General features: G+C 49.6%; 3 protein-coding genes, 1 long non-coding RNA gene and 4 other non-coding genes across 19 annotated transcripts in view; all 8 read left to right on the top strand.

Moving 5' to 3' along the window:
* Positions 1-3,925: 3,925 nt before the first annotated feature.
* TRNAU1AP (tRNA selenocysteine 1 associated protein 1) lies at positions 3,926-16,443 on the top strand. 6 transcript variants are annotated; one of them, XR_011905777.1, is made up of 10 exons: positions 3,926-4,076; positions 5,750-5,847; positions 6,391-6,490; positions 8,070-8,122; positions 9,439-9,570; positions 11,982-12,101; positions 13,531-13,693; positions 14,163-14,196; positions 14,619-14,812; positions 15,055-15,194. XR_011905777.1 is itself a non-coding variant. In XM_072355721.1 (10 exons), the coding sequence occupies exons 2-10, from the start codon at positions 5,619-5,621 to the stop codon at positions 15,189-15,191; spliced, it is 864 nt and encodes a 287-aa protein (XP_072211822.1). In that variant the 5' UTR covers positions 3,942-4,076; positions 5,562-5,618; the 3' UTR covers positions 15,192-16,443. The 6 variants fall into 6 exon arrangements, 4 of the variants coding, with proteins under 4 accessions (XP_072211823.1, XP_072211821.1, XP_072211824.1 ...); XM_072355721.1 differs by lacking the exon at positions 14,619-14,812 and adding an exon at positions 5,562-5,645 and having other exon boundaries at positions 3,942-4,076; positions 15,055-16,443; XR_011905776.1 differs by having other exon boundaries at positions 14,163-14,812.
* A 1,457-nt stretch (positions 16,444-17,900) lies between these two features.
* On the top strand, positions 17,901-20,235 carry LOC140261791 (uncharacterized). Its single transcript, XR_011905771.1, has 5 exons — positions 17,901-18,071; positions 18,394-18,451; positions 18,949-18,996; positions 19,307-19,421; positions 19,757-20,235. It is a non-coding gene; the product is annotated as an uncharacterized lncRNA (long non-coding RNA).
* On the top strand, positions 18,121-18,263 carry LOC140261876 (small nucleolar RNA SNORA16B/SNORA16A family). Its single transcript, XR_011905789.1, has one exon. It is a non-coding gene; the product is annotated as a small nucleolar RNA SNORA16B/SNORA16A family (small nucleolar RNA).
* LOC140261877 (small nucleolar RNA SNORA44) lies at positions 18,691-18,819 on the top strand. The gene has a single exon (XR_011905790.1). It is a non-coding gene; the product is annotated as a small nucleolar RNA SNORA44 (small nucleolar RNA).
* Positions 19,027-19,161, top strand: LOC140261867 (small nucleolar RNA SNORA61). Its single transcript, XR_011905780.1, has one exon. It is a non-coding gene; the product is annotated as a small nucleolar RNA SNORA61 (small nucleolar RNA).
* On the top strand, positions 19,611-19,681 carry LOC140261873 (small nucleolar RNA SNORD99). Its single transcript, XR_011905786.1, has one exon. It is a non-coding gene; the product is annotated as a small nucleolar RNA SNORD99 (small nucleolar RNA).
* Positions 20,236-20,986: 751 nt separating the features above from the next.
* On the top strand, positions 20,987-23,054 carry NCMAP (non-compact myelin associated protein). 3 transcript variants are annotated; one of them, XM_072355680.1, is made up of 4 exons: positions 20,987-21,082; positions 21,580-21,671; positions 22,024-22,108; positions 22,333-23,054. In XM_072355680.1, the coding sequence occupies exons 2-4, from the start codon at positions 21,590-21,592 to the stop codon at positions 22,466-22,468; spliced, it is 303 nt and encodes a 100-aa protein (XP_072211781.1). In that variant the 5' UTR covers positions 20,987-21,082; positions 21,580-21,589; the 3' UTR covers positions 22,469-23,054. The 3 variants fall into 3 exon arrangements, with proteins under 3 accessions (XP_072211781.1, XP_072211780.1, XP_072211783.1); XM_072355679.1 differs by having other exon boundaries at positions 21,074-21,367; XM_072355682.1 differs by lacking the exon at positions 20,987-21,082 and adding an exon at positions 21,104-21,208.
* Positions 23,055-24,398: 1,344 nt separating this feature from the next.
* The window catches only part of SRRM1 (serine and arginine repetitive matrix 1), a 15,331-nt gene continuing 14,721 nt past the window's right edge, over positions 24,399-25,008 (top strand). For all 5 annotated transcript variants that reach the window (XM_072355323.1, XM_072355325.1, XM_072355322.1 and 2 more), the window contains exon 1: positions 24,399-24,538. In XM_072355323.1, the coding sequence (XP_072211424.1) occupies positions 24,518-24,538 (21 nt within the window). In that variant the 5' untranslated portion in view covers positions 24,399-24,517. The remainder of the gene's footprint in view (positions 24,539-25,008) is intronic.

Here is a 25,008-nt window from a genome sequence, read left to right as displayed (position 1 = left end):
GCTCTCTGTAAGTGCTCAGCTGCTGCAAGGAAATACTTGTGGAACAAAATCCTTTGCCATGCTAAGCCTGCCCCGGTTTGGAGCTACTTGTTTTGCACAGGAACTTCAGAGCCTGTGTGGACCAAGAACCTTCCACGAAGCAAAATCCCTGCTTGGCTGCTCGTTGGCTTGGACAGATTGCTGTGCTGCAGTTCTTGGGTCCTTCCCGACCTCTTTGAACAAAAACAACCTGAAAGTCTTCCAGGAAGAAATAATTTTCGTTGACAGAAAAAGAAAAGCACAAACCTGTTAATGTAACTCTTGCTATTAATAATCTGAAAACATCCAGCTTGACACTGGGGAAAGGCCCACGGGAAGCTGGGAAGCAAACTCCAGGTCCTTGTGGCTGGCGAGAATTTCCTGCCTTGTCAGTGCACGTTTCCTCTGCCCTGGGGAGGGGCAGCAGCCAAGGCAGTGGCATTCCTCCTGCTCACTGAGTGCGGCAGCATCCAAACCCGAGGGCTCCTGATGCTGACAGATGGCAGCTTAGAAACTGAAGCGCTGGGAGAGCCGCACCAAAGCAGATATGGGACCTGGGGGATGCTGCTGGGAGCTCAAAGTCATTCTGACTGCTGCTTCCCTACAGCAGCTGCATCCAGCAAAGCAAGGAGCGTTTCGCGCTGCATGGAGACCCCCATCGGCACACAGCGGCCCCACTGATTGCTCCCCCAGCAGTGCTGCAATGGGGCACAAACCCTGCAGGCTGTGGGATCACACACTGCTGCAGTGTCAGGGTGCTGCAGAAGCTGCATGGCAGGAGATGTAGCTGGTGAGAGATGTCCCACGATGGTGCTGTTTTCACAGCTACGTCCAGCTTGAACACATTGCCATCACGTTCTGTTTCAGCAGCAAACGTCTGGGAGTCACACCGTGTTCAATTAGAGGCCCACACGTGGATGTAGGAATCCGGGCAATCAGGTTTGTAAATGTTTAGGGCAGGATTTTTCAGAAGCATTTGAAGCACGGGCTTGTGCAAATCCGTTCCGCAGCGGAACAGACGGCGAGGTGCTGCAGGAACGGCCTTTAATTAGCGCACACGATTTGGGAGGTTGAATCATTTCTTCAGCCCCGTTTTATAGATGGGAAAGCCAAGGTACAAATGAGGCAGCGTGTTTCCCAAGGCTACATAGCGTGCTGGTGCTTAAGCCAGAAACAGACCCGACTGCTCCCGACTTCCAGCTTCTTGCTCTAATTACCAGAAAATTCCTCTCTTCTATGGCACAGCCAACCGGTTCCAATAATAAATCCAAGCTGTTGCAAAGATCAAGTCCGTTTTGGTTTTGTTGTTTTATATTCACTGCTTAACCCAAAAAAAACATTTGATTTTCAAAACACACGTTTGGCTTTTCACCAGGGAGGGGATTTGGTTTCCATTATTCATCCGGGTTTTTGTTGTTGTTGTTGTGGGCTTCTTTTCCCTCCCCCCTCCCTCTCTTTAAAGGCCAAACATTGAAGCACTCTGCTCCATATAGAGCTCCTAAGAGAGAAGCACTGCAACCATCGTTACCCCATAAATCATCCTTCTTGCTATAAATACACTTAAGTATTTCCCATTTTGTTGCCTCTATGGCTAAACGTGGCACCTTGAGCAACCCTCAGACTGCTTCCCACAATTGAGAGCTTTGACTCAAGTTCTGGAGGCCTTATTTCTGAGAAACAATGGGGAAAAAAAAGGGTAACATTCCTTGGTTTAGACCCAAAGCAACAACCCAAACCTATGGCTTTTCAGCGCTGGGTTCATTACTCCTGTCTGCATTGGCAAAGATAACATGTGCCTTATTTTGACACAGTCCTGTTGTTGGAATGGTACCTTATGTTACCCATTATAACACGGGAATCATTGTGGCTGAAGAGCAGACAGATGTAGAAGGCTACAATCATCTGTAAATATTACACTGACAAAAAATATCCCAGATCTGTTTATCACTTTAAGCCTTGTTATGTTTATTGTATACAAAACATGTGCTCGACCAAAACATAAGGCACGCTACCTCGTGCAACCATGGAGACTTCACTGTTTGTTTTCTCCTGAGTTGCTAAAAGGACTTTCAGGGTCCTAGAAGCCATTCCAAGCTCAAGCTTTTGCTTTATGCATCTTTATTTTGTGATGTTCTTTGTTACCTTAACTATCCCTGGCCAAGCTCATTCATGATCTCAACCCATTGGCTGCAGTTGCCTAAAGGTGAGGGACAGACCCGGAGCCTGTCACTTCAGATATAGGACAGAATATAACATTCTGACCTTCTCCTCGTCCAACACAATCATATGATCCTGGCTTCCTCCTGCATTTTTATTGCTCAATATCCATCTCGATGGATTATCCCAGGACAATGAGAAAGAAGCAAGTCCTGCATTACTCAGCTGGAAGGAAAAACGGAAAGGAGTTATTAAAGATGCTGGCCTCACTTCACCGAGTGACAAAGAACAAACGATTCACTTTGAGTAGCTGTAAGTTAAGAACAGAATGAGCAACAGCTTCTTGGGGCTCTCCAGTGCATTAAATGCCATGCTGGACAAAAAACAACCCAGAAAGAGCCTCAGCAGGGTCTCCAAAGAGGATGAGTGTGTAAGAGGTCAGGTTGCCGCTGACATCCAGGCACAAAAAGCACCACTTGACAGCTTTATCCAATGGTTTAACAGTGGTGGCTCTTGCCAGCTGCCTTGATTCTATGCCACGTTTTGCAACGTTTGTAGGAAAGAGTTTGGAAACACGAGCTGAGGATGCCCGAGGGGATCAAAAAGGATCCCCAAGGGGAGAAAACAAACGGGCTGTAAACATGTTTTTAAGCTCACATCTCTTACACACTCACAGTTTCTGATGAGGTAATATTCTGGGCTACTCAATAACTGGCCATACTGAGGATTGATGATAGAGATACAGACTGTGCCCAGTGTGAAGATAAAGGATGCTCACAGTGTCCTGCAAAAACGTAGTGACAGCCACTGCTCACCTGCAGGGCCAAACAGTTTGATTAACATTTCTTCCCATTCCTGCTCGGTTTCACACGTTATTCTGGCATGGGGATGCTGCAGAGCAAGGTTTAAGTGAACGTCCACACGTTGCTTCTCAAGGAGTTGCTGTTCTGCCCTGCGCAGCTCACAACAGATGCCCAGTTTCGAGGCTATAAAAGCTCCAGCCAACAACCCGCAGCCTTCTGCTGCCCTCTGACGGGCTGCAAGCAGCAGAGCAGCATCTGCCCAGACGCAGAAGCAATAAATGCAACAGTCCGGAGGGCTGGGAGCGTCTCTGTCATCTGCCCGATTTATGGCCGTGCTGCAGTGATGCAGAACACAGGCAGTGCTTTGGCAGCTATGTGTTTGCTTTCTCATACACAAAACTTTGGAGGTTGCAATAAGCCCCGCTTTCTTCCCACTCCATAGGATACGGAGAGAGGTGGAAACTCGTGTTCTTCTTGCAGGAAGAGCTCCTCGGGCACAAGGCAGGAGCAGGGGGGTAATGTGATGGGAAGCTCCTATTGAACTGAGGCCAGGCCAGCAATAACAGCACACGGGGCCTTCCCAGCCCTGCTCCTCACCCAGCTCTGCCACCACCAGACCCACCGCCCAACTCCCACCGCATCTCAGCCTTCTCCAGCCCAGGGTCCGGCTCATCCCCTCACTTCAGGTCTCCTCACAGGGCTGAGCCCCATCAGACACCTCAAACTTCCCCCCGGAGCTCTAAAATCGCCCACACAGCATCCTAAACCCTCCTCATAGAGCCCCAACAACCCCTCCTCCCGGAACCCCAAACCCTCCCCATACAGCCCCGACTCCCCCCCCAACCTCAGCCCGCCCTCGCTCCTCCTGCCGGCAGGGGGCGCTGCCTCGGCCCTGCGCTCCCGTGGCGGCGGGGGCGCCGCTCTCTCCGCCCGACGGGCGCCGCGGAGGAGGCGGCGGGGCAGCGGGGCGGCGGAGCGGAGCGGGCTGGGCGCCCGGCGTCAGGCGGCGCCGAGCCGGGAGGCGAAGCCGCGGCCCCGCTGAGTCCTCCGCCCCGGGCCTGCGAGAGCACTATGGCCGCCAGCCTATGGATGGGGGACGTGAGTGTCCGGCCGGGACCCGCGCGGGGTGTTGTGCGGCGGACAGCGGGGCGGCCTGGGCTGAGGGCAACGGAGGGGAGAGGGGCAACGCTGGGGGTCCCTGCGCCGGGGCTGGGGGCGCTGCTGAGTGAGTGACAGCCCCGCTGAGTGACTGACAGCCCCGCTGACGGCACCACGCACTGAGTGACACTCGTGCTCGGAGCGACGCCTGTGCTCGGGCTGACACCGACACGCACCGAGCCACGCTCGTGGTCGGACACGCTCACACCGTCCTGCTCACACTGACACTCGTGCTCGACTGGCACTCGTGTTCTGCCTGGCACGCTCACACCGACACTCACACTAACTGTCATGTGAACGCTTGCATGCTTACACTGATGCACGCTGACTGCCACACGGCATAACTCACACTTACTTTCAGACCTCCTGACGCAGCAGCTGACACACAGCTGTCCCTGCTCACGCTGACCCCCGCAGGCTCTGTCTGGTTGGTCACACTCATAGGCAGTCGCACAGCCCCTGGGTGACCCCCTTACAGCCACACTTGTGCCGCTTACCCCCTTCTGCCTGCACTCACTGCTCACACTTTCATGTCCGGGCTCTCTGGGCTCTTCCACCCTCACAAGCTGTGTGCTCACATGCTTAAGGGGACACAGACTCTGGCACTCACACTTCTGCCTCTACACTTACCCACACAGAGGGTTATATACTTATATACAGTCTCTCCACTGTGAGGACTTCACCTCTCTCACAAGCTCGTTGCTCTTTGGAATGCACATCCCAGCAGCCGTCACCTGTTGCTTTAATGAGTCTGTCTCTCATGGACACACATAGCACAGGATCACCCTCATGACACGCAGGGCTCCCTCCTGCTGCTTGCTGGTGTAGCAGAATCCTTGCTGCTTGGCACTCCTCTGCCTCCTTTTGCACACACAAGTGCAGTGTGGTTGTGTGTTATCAGGCACACTCATACACAATCCTACATGCTTTGCCCCATCTACACGTGAAGGAGACACCTGGTTCCCAATAGATATGAGAACACTGCTCTCCAGTGCCTTCATACACACAGCACTTCACATTCACCCCAACACCCGCAGTGCTGTTTCTCATGTGCACACTGCAGCATTCAGCACACCTTGCTGCAAGCTGTGGTTAGAGGTCTCCCCTTCCAGTGCTGCCCCATGTAACTCCATGGTTGTATGAGGTTGTCACAGCTCTGCAGCCCCCTACCCCAGCTTGATGGAGGCTGTGCTGCCTTATGCACAGCAACCATCCAGCCTAGCACCTGGGGCTGTGCTGCGCCCCTGTGCTGTTATTGCTGGCCCAATCTCTGCACACAGAGATGGAGCTTACCATCACTTTATCCCCTGCTCCCGCATAGCAAGTGCTCAGTTTGTTGCTGTATGTCTCTGAGGGGCTTTTGTCCTTCTGTGGAAGCTCTCTGTTCTCTGAAATTCATACTGTCTCTTGGGTTCCACTTTGCAGACTGTTGAGCCTGGTTCATGCATGCCTGCTGATTTTGAGTGGCATCGACCCTCTTAAATGAGTCTTCTTTTTGAAGCGTTAAGGGTAAAATACTTCTCAATCATGTTTTAACTGCTTAGGGGGACATTGGCACAAATACGTTCCTTCTGGTGGACGCTCTGATCTAACTTATGTTTTTGCTTTTGTAGCTGGAGCCGTACATGGATGAGAACTTTGTTTCGAGAGCCTTTGCCACCATGGGAGAGCTTGTACTGAGTGTAAAAATCATTCGAAACAGGTTGACAGGGTAACTCTTTATCCTTGTTCTCAATTCATTCTAATGCTGTGTCACTATGCTTGCACTGAACTCTGTGCAGTTCACATGGCATGCACACTCAGGGCAGAGGGCTTCAGAGGGCACAGCTATGTGATGCTGGCGGAGGTGGGAGGCCTAACTTAGAGAGTGCATCTGCAGACAGTGACTGTAAACAAGATAAAGTATTTTTATGTTCTTCCAAGCGCTGCCATTTCGTTTCTTCAGTTGCTCAAACTTGGGTGGGAATATTTATGGTCAGTGAAAGGAGGAAGGGGAGTAATTGTGAGCAGAAGTATCCTCTGTGTTCTTATATTGATGTGACTTACTGGTAAGTAGGAGCTATCAGTTCAGAGGAGATCCAGTGTTACTGTCCCAGGTTCTGTTTGTAGCTAACGTTTATACTTTGAAAAAGAAATCCCTCCGTGTGTTGCTGCTGGAGCAAATTTTCTACCAGTGAGCTGAAAAGAGAATGTTTTTCCTCAAATGTTTTCACTCTGAAATCTTTGTTCTCTCCTGTCCTGTGTCTGTGTCCAGAATTCCTGCAGGCTATTGCTTTGTAGAATTTGCAGATCTGGCTACTGCAGAGAAGTGTTTGCACAAAATCAATGGAAAACCTCTTCCTGGTGCTACGCCGGTGAGTAGATCACATCAGTCAGTAGGAAAGCAAAACTGTGAGAGAGAAGTAGAGTCGAATATGTGCTTGGAGTAATGGTGACAGATAAATTAAGTAGCAAACCGGGGCTTTTCTTTCCTTTAGATTTAATGACCACGGAGCTGTTGATGTTCTTGCTCAGAAAAGCATTGGAAAATGTTAATTTTTATGTGAATGTGGCTTTCAATTTCTGAGTCTTTCTGCCATTAGCAAAGCTGGAACAACAAGAAACCAGAGAATAAGGAAAACATAGGTTGAGCGTACATGCCACAGTCCTTCTGTCTCTTTGCATTTGTGGCTCCATATAAACTGGTTGCAATCTGTATGCAGTGATAAATACACAAGATGAGCTCTCAAGCTTACACTTAATTTTCAGTGGCTTTGATTTGCAGAAGTGACTTTAATACATTGCGTTATTCTTAGCCCTTAGTAAACAAAAGTCATTTAGACCCATTTACAATGGAGAAAGAACTGGTCCATTGTATAACTGTGACATGTAACAAGTACCTCAAAGCTAGGTAGATGGGAAGAAAAGGAGGAATAGTCACAGAAGCTGATTTTAGGGGGTTGACTTGAATGTGAGGTGTGTTAAAGAGGGATGGCTGACACAGCTGTTCATTGTATCCACAGGATGTGGCTGCAGTAGTTAGGATGGCTGGTTCATAAAGAAACTCGGGAATCACTTGTGTTGTAGTATGATGTATGAAGGTGTGTTGATGGCAGTTTCAATGTAGTTGGTCCCTTGAGTTGGAAACTGTGAAATCTTGAACTATTTTGGAAGGAAGCAGCAGTCAGTGCTGCACTGTGCAGTGAGCCTGTGGGTCATTGTGCACTGAGCATCGTGTGAGGGTGCCTGTGGGATTGAGACTCACAGCATTTCAAGGCATCAGCTCCTTCGGTCCTGGTCAGACCTGTGTGTGAGCTGGACATGAGTGGTTGAACTGTGGTAGGATATGGGGGAGGTGTTCCAGTAGCACAAATGTGTGTTCCTGGGAAACTAGTGTGAAAAACAGAGGGTACATCTTTCAGAAAAAGCTCCTCCCCATCCAAATAAATGAGCTCGTCATGCAGAGCAAAGTATTTAACCATACTTCCAGAATCAGGGATTGGTTCCATTTCCCAGTGTGGTAGGTTTTGCTTTGTCTATATTCTGGTAAATGATAAACATCGAACATCCAACAGTGTGTGCTCTCATTTCACTGTGTGACCTTAACATCAGAAGTCATGTAATACTTGCTGTTGGAACCTCAACCTTCCTGTCTTATATAAAGATACGCAGTTGTGGTACTGGGTAAGGTTTGCTCATCTTTCACTAGCTCAGTGTTGAAATAAAGGCAGAGCAATCCCTTGGTGCAGGTCTTTTGCTGCTTTTCATTATTATAGCTGTATTGATGGGAAAGAAAAATGTCCTAGATACCTGAACTGAATGGCCTGACAGCTGTGAATGCCTGCCAGCATGAAAAGAAATAGACACATAAAGTAAGCTTATTGCATTTTTCCTAATTGCATGGATTTACATGGGAGCATTTGAATGTATGGATTCATTTTTGCCTTTTTTCAGGCAAAGCGATTTAAATTGAATTATGCAACGTATGGAAAACAGCCCGATACCAGGTAAACACCCGATATTCAAACATTACTTTTGCCTGTTTAATGTCCCTTTATCAATTGCCTTGCAAAGAGTATTCAAAAGATGTAAACCCACAAGTTTGTTGGTGCTGGACAAGATGTACAGCTAGCAGATTTGGACAGGAGAGAGTTGATGAGATGCATACGACTCAACCTTCTGCCATTTTGCTTAGCAGTGCCAGACAGCTAAATCCCACAGTTAGAAACGTGGATTGCAATAAACTGCCTTGAAACGTACCGTAAATATTTGTGATGCTGCAGCATGTTAGGACTTTGTCTGAGGATGCAGCCCATCGTAATACTGCATTATGCCAGGAGTGTGTTTGGCACCTGAAGATGGGTGCAGTGGTTTCACAGCACCTGGCTTAACTGGCTGTGGTACCACAGCAGTCAGCAAAGGGAAGGAGAGGTGCTCTGAATTGCCTTCAGGAGGAGCCCATCCCTCTCCATGGGCAATGAAAGGCCCACGAGGAGACACAGCAGCTGAATGGAGTTTCAGGAGTTGGGCAGTTCAAATCGCTTTCCTAATGGCCGTAAGAAGTGCTTACACAGTTGGAGTAATAACAACACGGTGTGTTCAGGTAGGTGTGTACCAGGGTGCAAGAACACCGTCCTGCAATTTAGGAGGGTTGTGTTAGTCATATCTCAGCAATTCCATTTTTAGTTTAGGTAATTATTTCTGAATATTAAGAAAAAAAGAAAGGAGAAAAATAACTTCAGATTAGAATCAAGGCGTGAGAGATGGGGCCAAGAATGAGATTTACATCTTGTATCATGCTTGCAGTTCTGTTTGCTCTGGAAATAGTCACGTACAGCAGATGGATAACACAGCCTTTCTGACTCCAGCAGCCTGCCCAGGAGTCTAGCAGAGGGAGGATAACTCAGACCACCTGTCAGTTTCCTGCTTTACCTTCTGTGTGGCACAGCAGGTTTGTCAGGGATGTCTGTTGAAATATTTAAACTCTGTAGGATCAGAGTATAATTGATGTCTTATAACTTCAAGTCAGCATGCAGGAAATAGCAAACCTATAAATGAGACAGTGATGCTTTCTGGACACATTAGAACTTGCTGTGCAGTGCCCAGCTCGGTGCATCTGAGAACTAAAAACTGAAATCCCCTTTAAATCCAGAGCAGTGTAACATAGACTCGTTGTGCTGCTTAACTCACTGTAAAAAAGCATCGCTGATGAAAATGGTCCTTTGAGATCAGTTTTCTCTGAGGTCACATTTTTGAGCTCGTCACACTTTTCTTTGTGCATGTCTGTATTCGTGCCTAAGAAGTTTTCTTTTGATTTCTTTAGTCCAGAATATTCCCTTTTTGTGGGAGACCTGACCGCTGATGTGGACGATGGGATGTTGTATGAGTTTTTTGTTAAAGTTTATCCATCGTGTAGAGGTGGAAAAGTTGTTTTGGACCAGGCAGGAGTATCCAAGTAAGTCATCTTTTATTCCTTCTTTTCTTTAACTCCCCATTCTAGCATAGGAGATATGCAGCAAGGAAAGAAGAATGGTTTTGAGTAGAACACACACCTGCTAAAACTGCAGCACTGTTCCTGGATGTGTGCAGTGTTGGGGTCAGTGTTGTGCTCTGTGTTGGCAGTACAGCGTTGCACTTCTGAAAGTGCTGAATAGTGATCTAGGAAACCTGGATCCCGGACTTTCAGATAGAACTGTGCTTTCACAGTTTCTAGGCTATTCAGTATGTATTCCTATGGAAGCTTTGCAGGTTTTTGTTTCAAATAGGGCAGGGCAAACAGAGCTATGATTCATTAGCAAGGAGTTGGGAGCCACAAGGTGTAGAATGTGGCTGTAGATCTCCCTCTTTCTCATGTAAGTTTCTCACTCTAAGATACATTGGTTTGAAGGAATATCTGGAGCTTTCATGTCCAGCTGGTTGCTGGGAGAGCACAGCAGTCTCACCCAGCAGTGCTGGGGTGTTGCTTCCAGCTCCTTTATGACTTCTGCACTTACTCAAAGCTGAGGCATCTGCAAGTGTCAGGGTGATATGAGAATGGATCTTGGTGTTTGAGGATGTGCCCAGTGAAGCTCTGAGCCTGTAAGGGTTTTCTCACCACCTGCTGTCCAAGCAAGAGAGGAGTCTGGAGCCTGATGCTGTCGTGCTGTGCCTGCTTCCTTGCTTTCTGCCATGGGTGCTGGCTGGGAGTCCTCCTGTTGGGACAGGGCAGAATGGTGGTTCTTGTTCGGTCTGGAGGTGTTGGGTTTTTTTGGTGTTTTGTTGTGGATGAGGTTCTTCCTCTTTTTTCTTTTGCCTGTATTAAAATCTGGTTTAGCCACTGATATGAGAAAGCTGAGCATCTGGAAATGTTGGAAGAATCACCTTCTGCCTTGGCGCAGCCATCTATCTGTACCCACACCCTCCACCTGCTTTGTCCACCTCTCATTCAGAGCTAGCAACATCCCTTCTTGCACTTACACACTTCTATTCCCATCTGTAGGCTGCTGCAGCCTCTGTAGCTGCTTAGAAACCTACTGTTGTGTGTGAACAACCATAGCTGATGTAGGTGTTGACTTACACTGATTTGATTTGTTGCTGTGCTTTCACACAGGGTAAGTTGAGTTAAGGTCACCAACTTGAAACAGAACGTGTACCCATGTAGAGTTTTGCTCTTGGTTAATGATCCAGTTTGTATATAGACAAGTTTGAGCTTTGACTTGGGCTCCTTTATAAGGGCAGTATACGTATGTGCATGCATAGATGTACACCTAAATAAAAATTCAGATCTACGTTTGTAGCTTGCTGTGCAAGGTATTGCATTTTATGGGGTACCAACTGTTCTGTAATAACTTCCAGTGTGGATGCGTTATGAGTGCTTCGTGATGACACTTTCAAAACCATTGTGTATGTTCCTTTGCATTTAATTGTTCCCACAGAATAGATCATAATGCTGTAAATTTACACCCTCGCTCAGGGCTCGTTCTTTTCCTGGGTAGCCAACACCTCCCATGCTCCTTCAATCACCCAGGTGGATTCCTCTTCCCCTCCCAACCCAAGTCTTTGATCTTTGTGCTGCGTGAGGCGGCCCATCCCATGCTGGGATCCTGGCACTGCCCTCTGGGCTGCTGTTGCATTGCTTCTGACTCACGGCAGCATCGAGGCCCACGCAAAGGACTTTTGGGATCAGGGAGGGGGAAGGGAATTGATGGGGTTGGTCCAGCTGATGTACGCTGTGCTGTAGTGCTCGCAGCTGAGGGCTTGCTGTCTGAATGCTGCTGATGCTCAAGCTGTGCTCTCAGAGCAAGTTTTAGCAGCCTGGTGTTGAGAACTCATTTTCATTCACTGTTGACAGTGCTGATGGGATCAGGTGCTTGTTAGGAGTGACAGAAAGTCCAATTGGTGTTTCCCTGTTGGATTTGATTAAAAAGTGTGTCTCAGCCTGTCCTACAGAAAAGCAGCTCTGTGTTCCGTGTGAGGCAGCTGTAGATGCAATGGCAATGCCTTTGTCTTGGCAGTCCTGTGCCGAGTTGCATCCGTTCATGTTACCTGTATTCTCCCAGTGGAGATTTGAGGCTTTGCTGCTGTCTGTTTGTGCACTTTGACGTGTCTTGTGTCAGCTTGCTTTGAGTTCCCTGGGATCAGCTGGCAGAAGGCTTGGCTTACTTCTCTGCAGCCCTTGGAAGTGCTGCTGAAGCTGAGATCTGAGCATTCCAGCTCTCTGCAAAGAAAGCAAAGCAACTGGAAGAGGGAATCGTGTAACCTCTACTAAGAGGCCCCAGCGGAAGCGTTTCATTGACCTGTGTTTTGCAAAGCCAGTTTAGATTTCACAAAAGCAGTTGAGTCTTTGTTTGCTTCTGTTTTGATACAAATTCTTCCACATCTCCACAGAGGTTACGGGTTCGTGAAATTCACAGATGAACTGGAGCAGAAAAGAGCACTGACAGAGTGCCAGGGAGCCGTGGGGCTGGGCTCCAAACCGGTGCGCTTGAGTGTGGCTATACCCAAAGTGTGAGTATGAGAGCACCCAGGTGGCTGTGGAAGAGCAGCATCGTGTGAAATCACACGCACTGTTAGATATTTGATAGTGCTTTGGGTGCATAGCCTGCATGTTTCCATCACAAAGTGGAGGAATGCACACAAATCTAGTGAAGTAGCCTGACTATCTGAATGCACAGGCATTAAAATTTATGCTGTTAGATCGAGACTGAACATTTTGCTCTGTTTTTAATTATATATATGATTAAACACACACACAAACACACACTCTATTATGATTATATTAAAAGTCTGTGTTCCTTTGCATTTCATTGAACTTGCCTAAATCTGCTGATTGACTCCTGGATAGCAAAGCTCAATTACCTTGTTCATTCTATTACAATGTCTGCTAAATATAAAACTTCTGGGGCAGGGATTAACTTTCTTTTCTGTGTTTGTTCAGAACCTGATACAATGAGATCCTGCTCTGACTTGGGGCTCGTAGCAATAGGGTAATACGAATAATAGTTATTGCTCCCTATTTGAATAACATGTAGATTTGCAGTGACCTCAGAAACCTTTGGGGTGGGGGGATAAGGGAGAGAAAAGGGGCTGTGCTGTGGTGAGAAGAATGATGTTTCCCTCTGCCTGGTTCTCACTGATTGTGTTGTTAGGCACAGCTTGGTGCACAGTGTTCTCATTTTCAAGCAACGTTTGTCATCTCATTTCAAATCTCAGTGGTGAGGTGGGATTCCCAGCCTTTTGGAAATGCAGTCTCTTTATGGCAAGGAATGAGAGTTTCAGTTAGCTCGCTGCTTGAGGTTAATTTTTAATTACTCGTAGTCCTTTTTACTTAAGAACTCCTTCAACTATTTGCATTGAAGGTCATCCAGTGAAGTGAGGATGAGGACAGTCTGCTGTTGCCTAGACTTCTCTATGGCGGTGTCAGAAAGGAGAGGTTTGGGACCTTTCTTACTGAGAGAAGCCCCAGTTCTCCTGCGAGGCTCACAGCCTTTAACTCTTCATGAGAAGCAAAACTCCGTATCTCGCCTCTGGAGGCTGCAGAATCCTTTGTCTCATTTATCAGAAGGAAAAATGGACCCAGAAATGTGGATCATGGTTCAGGATGTTCTAAACCGAGGCTCGTAGTCCCAAACTGTTCCCTTTCCAAAGCTAGGAGGTGATCCTAAATTACTCATACAGAATTAAAGCAGTGTTTGTGAATGAAGATGAATATGAATACAGGAAGGAGGTTTGAATATAAACCACTTATTTCTTTCTGCATATGTATGTAAATGATAAAGATTTCTTCATTCAGTAGGGAATGCATTTTAAAGGCTGAACTGTGCATGTTAGGATAAAGCCTGTTAATGTACCATACTGTGCCTTAAACTATTTCACTTCTGCTTTTACATGACTGTTCTGCATTATATGTAACTTATTCCTGCATTATCTTTTTAAGTAACCGCATGAAACCCACGGAGTACAACCAGATGTACAACTATAATTACCACCAATATTACCAACAGTACCACAGCTACTACGCACAGTGGGGCTACGACCAGAACACGGGCAGCTACAGCTACAGCTACCCCCAGTATGGCTACACACAGAGCACAATGCAGGTAGGACAGCGTGGAGAGCTCACCCTGAACTGAATGTCAGCACAGAAGCACAGCACAGCTTGCAGAGCTGTGATGGATGCATGATACCAGCAGGCTCTGGTGTCTCAGCATGGCTCCTGAGCAAGGAAGCAGAACTGTTCAGCAGCACCTGGCTTGCACTCTTGTCTTTCAGGGGGTTATTGCTCAGACCAGGTGGGCATAATGGGGATCTGAATACAACTGTTGTGGTAGAAGGCTTCTAGGATCATAAGCTTTGTTTTAGAGGTTAAAACAGCCGTTTCAAGAGCTACTGCCTCTGTTTGAGGCACCCTGAACACTGCCAGGAGGAGATCAGAGGGCTTGGATGTGAAGAACAATGTTGTAAGCGCTCAGGTTTAAATTCAGTGAATGACAACCATAATCAGCAGTTGGTGTTTTTGGTTTTTTAATACTTTGATCTGCTGTCCTAAGGGTTTCTTTGTCCTTACAGACATATGAAGAAGTTGGTGAGGATGCACTGGAAGGTATGTTTGAATTCTTTGTTGGAAGTCCTGCATTTCCTTTGATTGGAGATGGCCTTTCTCAAACTGGCCTTTAGGATCAGTGAAAGGAAATGATATCAGAGAGCATACTGATGAAGTGTTAGTTTTAGCAGGCATTGGGTGAAACGGGTCACTGAACACTATTAGGGCTTTAGATAAACATAGGAGCTGTTGGGTGGTCGGGCTGCTGGGAGCAACAATTGGCACCAGGTTTGCAAACTGTTCACCAGTTAGCAGTGAAACACCAGTTAGCACCAGGTAGCAGTGGAATGGATCCCACTGGGTTGCTCTCCAGCCCCCCGAACGCTTTGCAAGCACTTCATGCAGCTGTAAAACAGGACACGTACTTGTGCTTAATGCTGTTGCTGGCACTTCTTTGGTTACTAACTGTGCGATGCTTTGAGATGTTTGAGGCTCCAGCAGGTGAGCTCTGGTGACTGTGGCTGCAGAAGCAGAGGCTGCCATCCCCATCCATATCAGAGGGAGCAGAATGGAATGTTGTGCCTGCGCCTCCGCAGCTCCGCTTCGCAGGCCGTGCCGTAGTGCCAGCACTCCTCCTTTGGCAGTTTAAGTGGCCACACGGCGCTGCGAGGTGCAGGTATGCGTTCTCTCTGTTGACTCAGCTGTTGGGGCAACGGCACTGAAAGCAGGGGCATGTCTGCTGTTAGATTTAGCCCATTGCTGAAAGATCTGCTAGGGCTGCACTTAGGCGGGTCGTGATTGGGCAAGTGATGGGGATGATCTGGGATTTCCTCCACATTACTGTGACGTGACTGTGGGGTGTGGGTTTTTCCTAACCCATTTAACACACAACCTATTTGTTTGCCTTTTCTCCTTTAGATCCAGCGCCTCAGTTGGACATTCATGAAGCAAATAAACAGTTTATGGAGCAGAGTGAGGAGCTCTACGATGCCTTGATGGACTGTCATTGGCAGCCTTTGGACACTGTCTCGTCAGAGATCCCAGCCATGTTATAGCCTCGTTGCTGATGCACTGTCTGTGTGACGAATCCTCCGGTGTGCTCTGTTACACTGCAAATGGATCCTGCAGGAGTGAGGGGTGGCCCCATTCCCACTCAGGTCTGTTACTGGAAGTACAGGAGGAGTGTGATGTACCCTGTACGACACGAGTACCGTGGGAGCATCGTGATAACTTCTATTTGTGGTGGAAGTTTGGACTGCAACGGTTTTATTCCTTTTGTCTTGAAGTGAACTCTGAATACTGCTTGTAATTTATAAACTCGCAACAGGATGGCACAGGGGAAAGACTCCAACGTACAATAAAGAAGTTGGTCTTTTAAGTAAAATTGGGTTCTTTTAAGTAAAATTGGGTTCATTTTTGATTCGTGCCCCCCTTTCTGTTTTGCTGCCCCTTTAACTGTCTTTAGTCATTTGATCCAGCTCTTGTCCATGGGTTGTTTTGGTTTTTAAGAGTCACTGTCAGGTACCACTAAAATGTCCCAGGAGCTTCTTAGTGACTGGGTGAAGTTGCTGTAAGTTGAGAGTGGAAAGGAATCACGCAGATGAAAGCCTATGATCTGCTTAATCTAAGCTGTGATCTTGAACTAGCAAGTTTACAGCCTGGTGTTCCTAAGCATTTTGGAGAGCAAAGACAGGAAAGAGTGTTAGAAAACTACAACAGACTGATGCCTTCTGCTTGATGGCCCCCAGCATGGTTGGCTTCGCCTCTCCATCTGCGTGTGAGGAAAGAATTCCCCACCAGCCAAGCAGTTTAAAACACTTCTACCAGCAACCTTGTTTAAATATCACTGTATGTACGATGCCTTTTTCATTGTGGACAGGCCTCGATGGGCCCTTTATCACGTCAGGGTTTCACAGCGTCTTCCACTGTCAGAGTTAATATGGTGAAGCTGAAGATCTTGCAGCAAAAAACGGGTCAGAGCAATCCAATCAATATATTGTGCAGCAAACTGTTGCTGACTTGGAAAGCGGTTTTCTACTGAATGTTGTATAAGTTGGATGGACAAGCAATATATTTAAGCGAATATGGTAGCACTTATGTACATGTTATAAGCCCTTTTCAGGCTTTTGTGCCTTAAACTCTTTGAGAAATAGGAAGAGAGAAACTACCTGTAATAAATGTCTGTCCAAGAAAGAGTTTGGTAACTGAGATTGCTCGTGCACAGCATTAAGTTGCCTCCCTCCCCCATTATTGATACAGAGATTTGCCACAAAATGTGAATACTTTCATAAAGCCTACTTCTGCTACACCTTTGTTTGCTTGTGATGTATTTGTCAGTCTGTGGTCATGTTTATCACCTGCAGTGTTGGACGTAACCGTGGATATGAGGGTAATGGTGAGCTGCACTGGATTCAGGATATTTCTGGTGTGCTGAGAGGACTCTGCATTCTCATCAGCTGGGAGCTTTTATCCCCTGCTGTGCTCTGGGCAGCGCAGTGGACTGTAAACAGCAATCTGACCTTCACTTGCTCTGTACTTAAGGAAATGAATGCTCCTGTTGCGTGCTGTAGCATCTCAAGGGCAACGCAGAGGCGGAGGAGAAGCTTCTTCCCTTCCATGAAGCTGCTCAGTGGTGCTGAATGCTAAAAGGTGGTGTCACTCTGCTTGAGAAGCCCTCGTTCAGGAGGGAGGCGATGTAAAGGCTTTTATGTTCTGCTGTTACTTGTGTTCTACATCATTGTTGATGTGCTGTAAGAGTGCTGCTCTGTGCACCCTTCGTTCTCTCTTTTTGGCCTGCCCCCCCCCCCCCAGTATTTCAGCTCTTATAATACATCCCTCCTGCTTGAAGGCACTCTTACTTTATCAACAGAAATCTGTGCTGCTGTTGAAAGGCTGCCCAGCACTGCTGTCCTGTTCAGTGTCCCCGAATGCACAGATAAACCGTGCCCACAGAAGCTGTGTTACACACTGCTGACTGACACAGCCCAGTGCTTGCAGGAGGTGGAGAATGAAGGGAAGCCACACTGAAGGTAATTGCAGAGCAGCTCTTGCAGAGCAGCTCCCTTTGCAGGCAGGAGCCTTTGGGCAAGACTGTTTCTCTGTCTTCTTTTAGATCTGTGGCAGAGAGAACGTTGGGAATGATTGGTCTGATCCATCGTTATGGCATCCCCAAGCTTCTGGGATAGCTGTGTGCACACAGGAGGGGATCAGGACAATAGCAGGGCTGGGAGCCAGACATGGAGAGCTTCCACCAAGGCCTGCTGACCCCGCAGCCCAGCACTGCAGCACAAAGTGACTTTGTGTTGCTCTGCTTTGGATCTCTGTGCGTTGTCTTGCTTGGGCTGCAGTGGGCTGAATCTGCTGAGCTGCAGCTGGATTTCACGTTGACCTCAGGGGATTTTCCCCATTTAGAAGATGATCTCCCATAAGCACAACGTTGTCTGTGGGGGTTTTTGTGGTTACAACGAACTCAGAGCGCACACATTCATCAGTTACACGCGAGATAATTAACACAGACGCGCAGTCTTCTATCCCACGGTCTCTTCTCCCGCCTGGTGACCGTTCAGCATCACGGCAGCCCAGCCAGCAGCCTCGCACTCCATCAGTGCTCCTCCTAGATGAACTTCCCTCGCTGGGACACGTTCAGCAGCAGAACTGCCTGCTGTGACTTACAGGCACCGACCGCACGGGGCAGCAGTGCCCTCAGTAGCCAATCAGCGTGCGCGCTGCCGCCCTATAAAACCCTATTGAGGCCCGTCCCCTGTCTCTGTTTGCGATGGCGGCCGGTGGTTGCGTGGATGTGCTGCGTGGACAATCCGCCGCCATCCGCCCTCTGTCGGGGCCGTCCCGCCTCACAGCCCCGCCGCGATGGCGTCCCGGTGGTTCAGCGACATGACGAGGCTTCATCCGTGCCGATGGGGCTCGGGCCGCCGTGGGTGAGCGCCTGTCCGGGGTGTGCTGGGGGGTTCCGGGCCCAGCGGGCCCACCCGGCCCTATCGAAGCTGCGCCTGCCCTGCGCTGTGGCAGCCGCAGTCAAAGAGGAGCCGAGAGCCACGCGTTTCCCTTGACGGTCGCTGTGCAGTTGGGTCCTATGTGACTGCCCAGCAACACATCGGGAAAGTACAGGGGCCGGGCTGCGGTGCTCTGCGGTATCGGTGATACCGAACCGGTGCTGCTAGGGCGCTCGTTTGGAGGGCTGCTGCTGGTGGGTGGGCACAGCACAGCGTTAATGTGCCTTTAAATGTTTTTCTCCCTCAGGAGCGATGTGGAGATGCTGCTCACGGCATCACGCGGTGCAGGAGTTGGTGCTGGGCAGGTGAGTGGTGCTGGGGGTCCTCACAGCTGCAATAGGAACTCAGTGCAGTCCGAGATGCTGGCTTCCCCTCACTGCATCCTCTACCCAAATTATGTCTGTAGGGGCAGAGGTTTTCTGAGCATCCCTTGGCTCAGAACTGGGAATCAGATGCAATCCAAAGCCAGCAGACTGCTCGGCTTCTGTTGCGTCTGCTGCTTTGTATGGCTTTTCCAGCTGTAACAGGCCTTGGCCAAACCCACCTGCATGTTAATCCAAGAGCTGTGGCTCTGACATAGCTGCAGGTCTCCAACAACATGCAAGAGTAACAGGAAGGTCTTTGACTGCTCGGCCTCTTCTGCCTGTTGCTGTCACTCACCCCTCCTATATGTTTTTCAGCTTCTAGCTGGGGTGTTGCTCCCCCTCCTGTGAGGGCTCTGATGGTTTGGGGGTTGGTTGTGTCAGTGTTGATATCTGAAGCCTCTTGCTGATTTTGGGGGTGTTGTTGCATTGTGTTCCAGGCTTTCTTGCTGTTTGGAGCTCACTGCCTGCCTGCTGATGGACCCAAGGTGAGAGCATGTGCCTTTGCCAGAGCTCTGTCCCTCCAGATCCCTTTCCCATCAGATCTGAATACCGATCTTGTGGTCGAAACAGGAGGAAAAGTAACATTCTGACTGGCCTTGGCCTCTTTGCTGGCACAGCCCTGCTCTGAGCAAGGCCAGTTTGAAGACAGTGTTTGCTTTGCTGCACTGGGGATGGCAGCAGAACAGGGCCATGCAGTGAGGGTTCGTGCTCTGCTGCATCCTCGTGCCCTGATTCTTAGTGCCCACTGGCTGTTAAGCTGGTGATGCCTACCTGGGGCTCTGTTGTCTTTTTTAGGAACTGCACGCTTAGTGGAAGAGGCTGAGAGAGCTTCTGGGACCCTGTGGAGGGTGTTGGTCTGCTTTGCTTAAGGCTGAAATGGTGGAGAAACTGGAGTGTGTCAGTGTCCCTTGTGAGTAATGGCCCAGCATTTCGGGGTGTTGGAGTGAGTTCTTGTCAGTGCTTGTTGACAGAGGGCAGCGGGAATGGGGTTTGAAGATGGGAATTACAGACTTCGTTAAAGGTCTGTAATTGAGTGGCCTCATTTGTAGGGCAGAGCTCACATGGGATGGGCTGTTCTGTAGGGTTGCTTTGAGCACAGCCTGGTCAGTGATGACACCTTTCTTTGGAGACAGCTGGATGAATCCTGCGGATATGGGGCTGAGGCCGGGCTCCAGCATCAGCTGAAGTCACTGCACACTGTCACTGCACTGCATTCAAAATGAATTCTTTTTTTTCCTTTGTTAGGTTTAAATGGAATACAGACCCAAGTGTCTCCAATCCTGAAGAAGCAGTGATCTGCATAACCTCATGGTGGTTGGGAGCTCCCTCAGGTGGGAGAACTGCAGTGGTGCAGCAGTCAGTGTTGTGGGCCTCTGAGGGATGATGCCAGAGCTTCCATTCAGATGCTCGGTGAGGAAGAATGTTCCCAAGAAGAGCTTTCAGGAAGGCCTGGACAGGAAATATTCAGAGTGTGATATCCAGGTGTGGAGCCTCCAGCATAGGAGAGATGTGCAACAAAACCAGAGCGAGTTGGAGGGGCAGCTGAATGCAGGGCTGGGGCACAGCAGATGTGCCACTGAGTCCTACAGTTCCTTCTCACCTCATCATCCCTTTAGATACGTAACTCCAGGCATACCATTCCTTAGAAGTTCTACTGTTAAGACTTAACCATTACTGTATGTAACTATTTTTGTTATAATAGTAAAATACCTTTTACAAAATGCGACTGTTTTGTGCTGCCTGTCTGTTGTCTGCTTCTCTAGGAGGTAATGTGTGTTCAGAAACACAGGAGTAGCATCCTGGAGTGCTCTGGGAGCAGTCTGGTGTGGCCCAGAGCATACTGGGGCATACATAGACTGGAGTGGAGTACACTGGGAGGCTTCTAAGATGCCGTAGAGCACACTGAGTAGCTGTGGGAGTATTGTGTACCCCAGAGGCACCCGTGGGAGCCTGTAGGATGCACTAGGAGACACAGACAAGCTTTGGGAATCCTATAGTGTGTCCTAGAGTGTAGTGGATGGCCTAGGGAGGTCTCTGGGGTGCACTGCAGAGCCTGGTGTGAAAAAGGAGCACCAGCTATTTTCCTTTCTCATAACATCTATGTAAAAAACGACCGAATTGATGATGTGGGGTGCTGCGCCATGCGGGCAAACGCGGAAGTGAAGTCTATTTGTTTTAACCGCTCTGCGCCTCCAGTCCGCCAATCTCTATCTCCAGGAAGTAACGCACATGCGCCCGACGACACAAGGAGAAAAAGAGCGTGCGTTTCTAGGCAGCAATGAGGTGCGGGCGCCCAGTCCCGTCACGGACCTCCATCACACAGCAAGGCCCCCAATCCGCTCCCGGTTTCTCTGCCTCCCTGTTATTCCGTTCCAGCCCCCCCCCCCCATCCCGGAAACGGAGCGCTTTGAGTCCCACGCGGCACGTGATTGGCTCATTACTACCCTTGATTGACATGTGCCCGCCTCCCAGCACCGCGCATGCGCAGTCTATCTGCGCGGCACTCCTTGCTGCCGCCTGTTGAACGCAATCCGGTAATGCAGGCGCACGCACGGCAGGACCGCGCAGCCGGTACGTTGGGCGGTGTGGGAACGGCGGGGACTGCACGGCAAAAAAGACACGAAACGGGCCGGAAAATGTACCCCGGGGTACAGCCGTGGGGGAAGAACACACAGAGCTGTGTGCCTCTGCTTACCTGTACGCAGCGCAGCAATGGAAAGCCCCATTTCCCTCCGTGCACGGAACCTGGCCTCCTCTACCTTTGCAGATCCAGGGCTGGGTGCTCCTTGCTCAGAACCTTCCTCCTCTAATGGATCAGAGTCTCAGAACCTGGAGTGACAGCCCGGACTCCCAGCTGTGTGTGTGCTTATCCCAGACCGCTGTAACATCAGTCATGCATCGCTGTGTCTGTGTGTGTTGTAAAGCAGGTGGCTTCAGTCTGCTGTATATATGTGTCCCGTTGGCTTCAGGGCTGATGAATCCCTTAAGAGGCAGCTGCTAATGAACAATGAAGTGTCCCGATTCGGTGCTGATGTTGTATGAAATCACTCCTCTTTTTCCTTCCGCAGCCCAATCAAGATGACCACGGCGGCCCCGCAGAGCAGCAGCACGCAGCTGTCAGTGAACGTAACGAGGTCTCAAGGACTGAGTCTCTATCAAAGTAAGACGGGGTTGTTCTCTTGTTTTCTGCCATACCTTAAATCTTTATGTAGACATGACAGGGTATAAGAAGAGCAGCCCGCTGCATGCTTGCCTTGCTGCATAGCAAATGGGTGCTGCACCTTTTCAGCTCCCCCCTCCTCTTCCTTCCTTCCCTCCCATGTGCTCCCATCCCAAACTGTTCCTCTGCATATAACAGAGATTATCTCTAAAGGGAGAATATTCTGTGTTTCTAGTTGTTTGTTTCTTTGTTTCCCTGTCGCTTTTGAACCTTTGAATTGAGCAGATTTCAAACGTCTTTTGACAACTCCATTAAAATAAGGCCTTGTTTTCTCTTTCTGCTTCCCTGTTAGGTTCGGGAGCAATCGTTGCTGCCATCGTAGTGGGAGTCATCGTTATTTTTACAGTGGTTCTGCTCATACTGAAGGCATATAACAGGTACGTGGCTGAGTCCTGACCTTCAGATCTCTCCATCCGAAGGCACTGAGCTGTGTATGTGTGGTAGGAGGGCTGACCTGCCATCTTCCGTCTTTGGAATGAAGTCCTGCTCGATGCTAACTTCTCAATTCAGCCCATTTCTTTGGGAATCTTCCCAATTCTTACCATGGGAGAAAGCACCGCAAACGTCAGCACTGATAAGTGTCTCCTTTCTGCATTGACAGGCACATGAGAGGGAAGAGGGAGCTGGAACCCAAAAGCAGCAAAGCAGCAGTGCCTCCTCCTTTAGGGCACAACAGCAGCAGCGTCACCCAGCACTCCACAGTGACTTTCATACCTATCCACACGCAGAGCAGATAACTGTGAATACATCCCTCCCTTTGAGAGAGAAGAGCTGGAGGTGGGACTGCTCTGGGAGGTGGGACTGCGTTTGGAATGGCCGTCAGCTCTGATTTTGTATCATGATTCATCCCGCTTTCTGTCTATGGGAGGAAAACTGTCTGATGAGAATCAAGTGGTGAAGGGATGCAAAGCATCTGAAATGCAAGGAGCCATCCTTCAGAGCTTCGGGTGTGGGAAGGCCAAAGAAGCCAAGCTCTTCCTTTGGAGAAGCCACACACGTTGATTTTTGCAGAGCTTTTGCTTGCTCAGAGCCTTAAGCTTTTTCTCTCCTGCAATGACTGGTGATGAATGGAAGGGAAAACTGGATGTGCAGCTCAGGTTGTGCTGTTAAGGTTAAGGTTGTGTTGTGTTAAGGTTCATATTGAAGCAGGTTTGTAGTCTGTTCTATGCATGGCGGATAGTAGGGAAGTAGGAGAACCATATTTAGTCATCTTTCACGTTTCTGATACCACCTTTGTGTGGTTGTAGGCAGAAAAGGATGAGTTTTTATCCTGTGTATATTGAGGTGTTTCTAATAACAGCAACCTGCTCGTTTCCCAGTGAACTGAATGTCTGCCGCAATCACTCTGGGTTCATTACCGCCATTGCAGTGCTTTATCTTGAAATCGGAGAAGTTAAGTAAACATGAGAAGGCAGCACAAAGCAAGCAAAGCATTTTGTGCTGCTTTTCTACAACCTGAAGGGCTTTGTTCACCCACTGCAGACCAGGCTGGAGATATTAATTGAATTGTTGCTTTTTGTCAGTGAAAGTCACCGAATGCAGCAATGTTTTCCAAGTGCGATGACTGTGGGTGTAGAGTAATGCACCCAAAGAGATTCTCAGGGGTGTTTCACAGCCCACTGACTGCAAGCACACAGCAGCATTGTGTGGATGCTCTGTGGCTCATTGTCCAAAGCTTGCATGGAAAAGCATCCCCACACAAGTGGTGGATGGGGTTGGGAGCGAGGATGAGGAGGAGGATGAAGTAAGCTCTGTTTTAAACAGGGTTATGCAAAGCTGTGAGGGGCAGCTCCGCTTTTAAGCAGTATAGAATGGCTCACTGGGATGGCTGGAGTGGCACAGTGTGTTTTGTTGTGTGTGGGATGGCAGCTGCGAGCTGCTGCGACCATTAGAGGGCCCCAGTCTGTACATACCTCGTGCAATAAGGCTGTGGGGTGTTTGAACTCCTTGGGAGCTGTAAGTCAGTGATGATCAGAGGGAGCCCACGGCTTTCCTCGTCCTGCTGCAGCTCCATTGCTGTGCTTAGTGCTGCCATTGCCTCATCAGTTTGAGTCCTGAAATCCAAGCAAAGCCGGCAGCTCTCAGAGCAATGAAGTGGTAACAGACAGAGATGCTGTCGATAACGAGGGCAGCTCATTATCCCTGTGAATAAACGCTGCTCGCTCCAAGCTAAACACCGATCAGCCCGTGCGGCCTGCTGATGTTTCTCTCATCCCAGATCTCCACCTGGTTCTGGTGGTGGGAATAACCGCTATTATCACTGCAGAAAGCAATGGGATTTCTATGGAGTTGCCCTCCCGTTCCTCTCTCTGTGCACCTAAGGGTGATTTTTGAGTTCTGCTTCGTCAAAACCCGGTTTAATACAAAACTAAACGCCGCGCTACACACCAACGCTGCCTCCCGCCCCCCCCCCCCACCTCACAGCGCCGCGCTGAGGAGGCGCCAACACCCGCGCGCATGCGCCGTTGGCCGTGAGATCACGAGCCCCGCATCTCGCGAGAAGTTAAACCGTCAACGGGACGTAGCGCGGCCCCCCGCGCGGAGGAACGCCGCGCTTTGCGATTGGCCAGCGCCAACCAACCTACCCGTCCGCCATCCAATCGGAAGGCAGCGAAGAGCCTTTGCGGAGCGCTCCGCCCCGCCCCCTCCGCCCTTCATTGCGTCACGCCGCGCGCAGGCGCAGTTCGCTCTCCTCCTCAGCGCGGCGAGCGTGCGAGGGGCTCGCGGGCGCGCGGTGCACGCCGGGACGGCAGCGCGCTGCGACCAGAGGAGGCGGAGGAGCCAAGATGGACGCGGGGTTCTTCCGCGTAAGTGCCGGCCTCGGCGGGCGGGCGGAGCGGCGGGCACGGCCCGGTGGGGAACGTACGGTGTAAAGCCGTCCGCCGCCCCGCCGCGTTGTGTCTGGCGCAGCGCTCCGGCTCCGTGTCCCCGCCTCCGCCCTGCGCAGGCTCCTGTGGAACGGCCGCGAAGAAAATGGCGGCGGGGAGGGAAGGGAGAGGAAGGAGGCCGCGGGCCTTCAGTGCGGCTGCGGGCCGGAGCAAGGCCGCGCTGGGCCTGAGGCGGGGGGGGGGGGTCGCGTTCAGAACGTACCGAGCGGTCTGTGCGCTTCGGTGGGCGGGGAGGTTATTAAACGGCCCCTGAGCCCCGTGTGATGGAGATCAGCGGGCCTTTCTTTTCAGCAGCTGTTTTGCTGTGGGGAAATGGAGCAGTGCTCGACTCGGCCGTGTTTCTGTTTTAACCTTTTTTTTCCCATCTGCTGTTTAGGAGTAAGCGCTTG

This window comes from Excalfactoria chinensis, chromosome 22 (assembly GCF_039878825.1).
Source record: "Excalfactoria chinensis isolate bCotChi1 chromosome 22, bCotChi1.hap2, whole genome shotgun sequence".
Classification (NCBI taxonomy): Eukaryota; Metazoa; Chordata; class Aves; order Galliformes; family Phasianidae; genus Excalfactoria; species Excalfactoria chinensis.
This window is presented reverse-complemented; position numbering and strand designations above follow the sequence as displayed.

Bases quoted from the DNA above. Each gene is read 5' to 3' on its own strand.
- TRNAU1AP (XM_072355720.1), top strand. From the start codon at position 4,050: ATGGCCGCCAGCCTATGGATGGGGGAC. The intron at 5,848-6,390 runs GTAACTCTTTAT...GTCTGTGTCCAG, and splicing joins ATTCGAAACAGGTTGACAGG to AATTCCTGCAGGCTATTGCT. The intron at 14,197-15,054 runs GTATGTTTGAAT...TTTCTCCTTTAG, and splicing joins TGGTGAGGATGCACTGGAAG to ATCCAGCGCCTCAGTTGGAC.
- NCMAP (XM_072355679.1), top strand. From the start codon at position 21,321: ATGGATCAGAGTCTCAGAACCTGGAGTGACAGCCCGGACTCCCAGCT. The intron at 21,368-21,579 runs GTGTGTGTGCTT...TTCCTTCCGCAG, and splicing joins GACAGCCCGGACTCCCAGCT to CCCAATCAAGATGACCACGG. The intron at 21,672-22,023 runs GTAAGACGGGGT...CTTCCCTGTTAG, and splicing joins AGGACTGAGTCTCTATCAAA to GTTCGGGAGCAATCGTTGCT.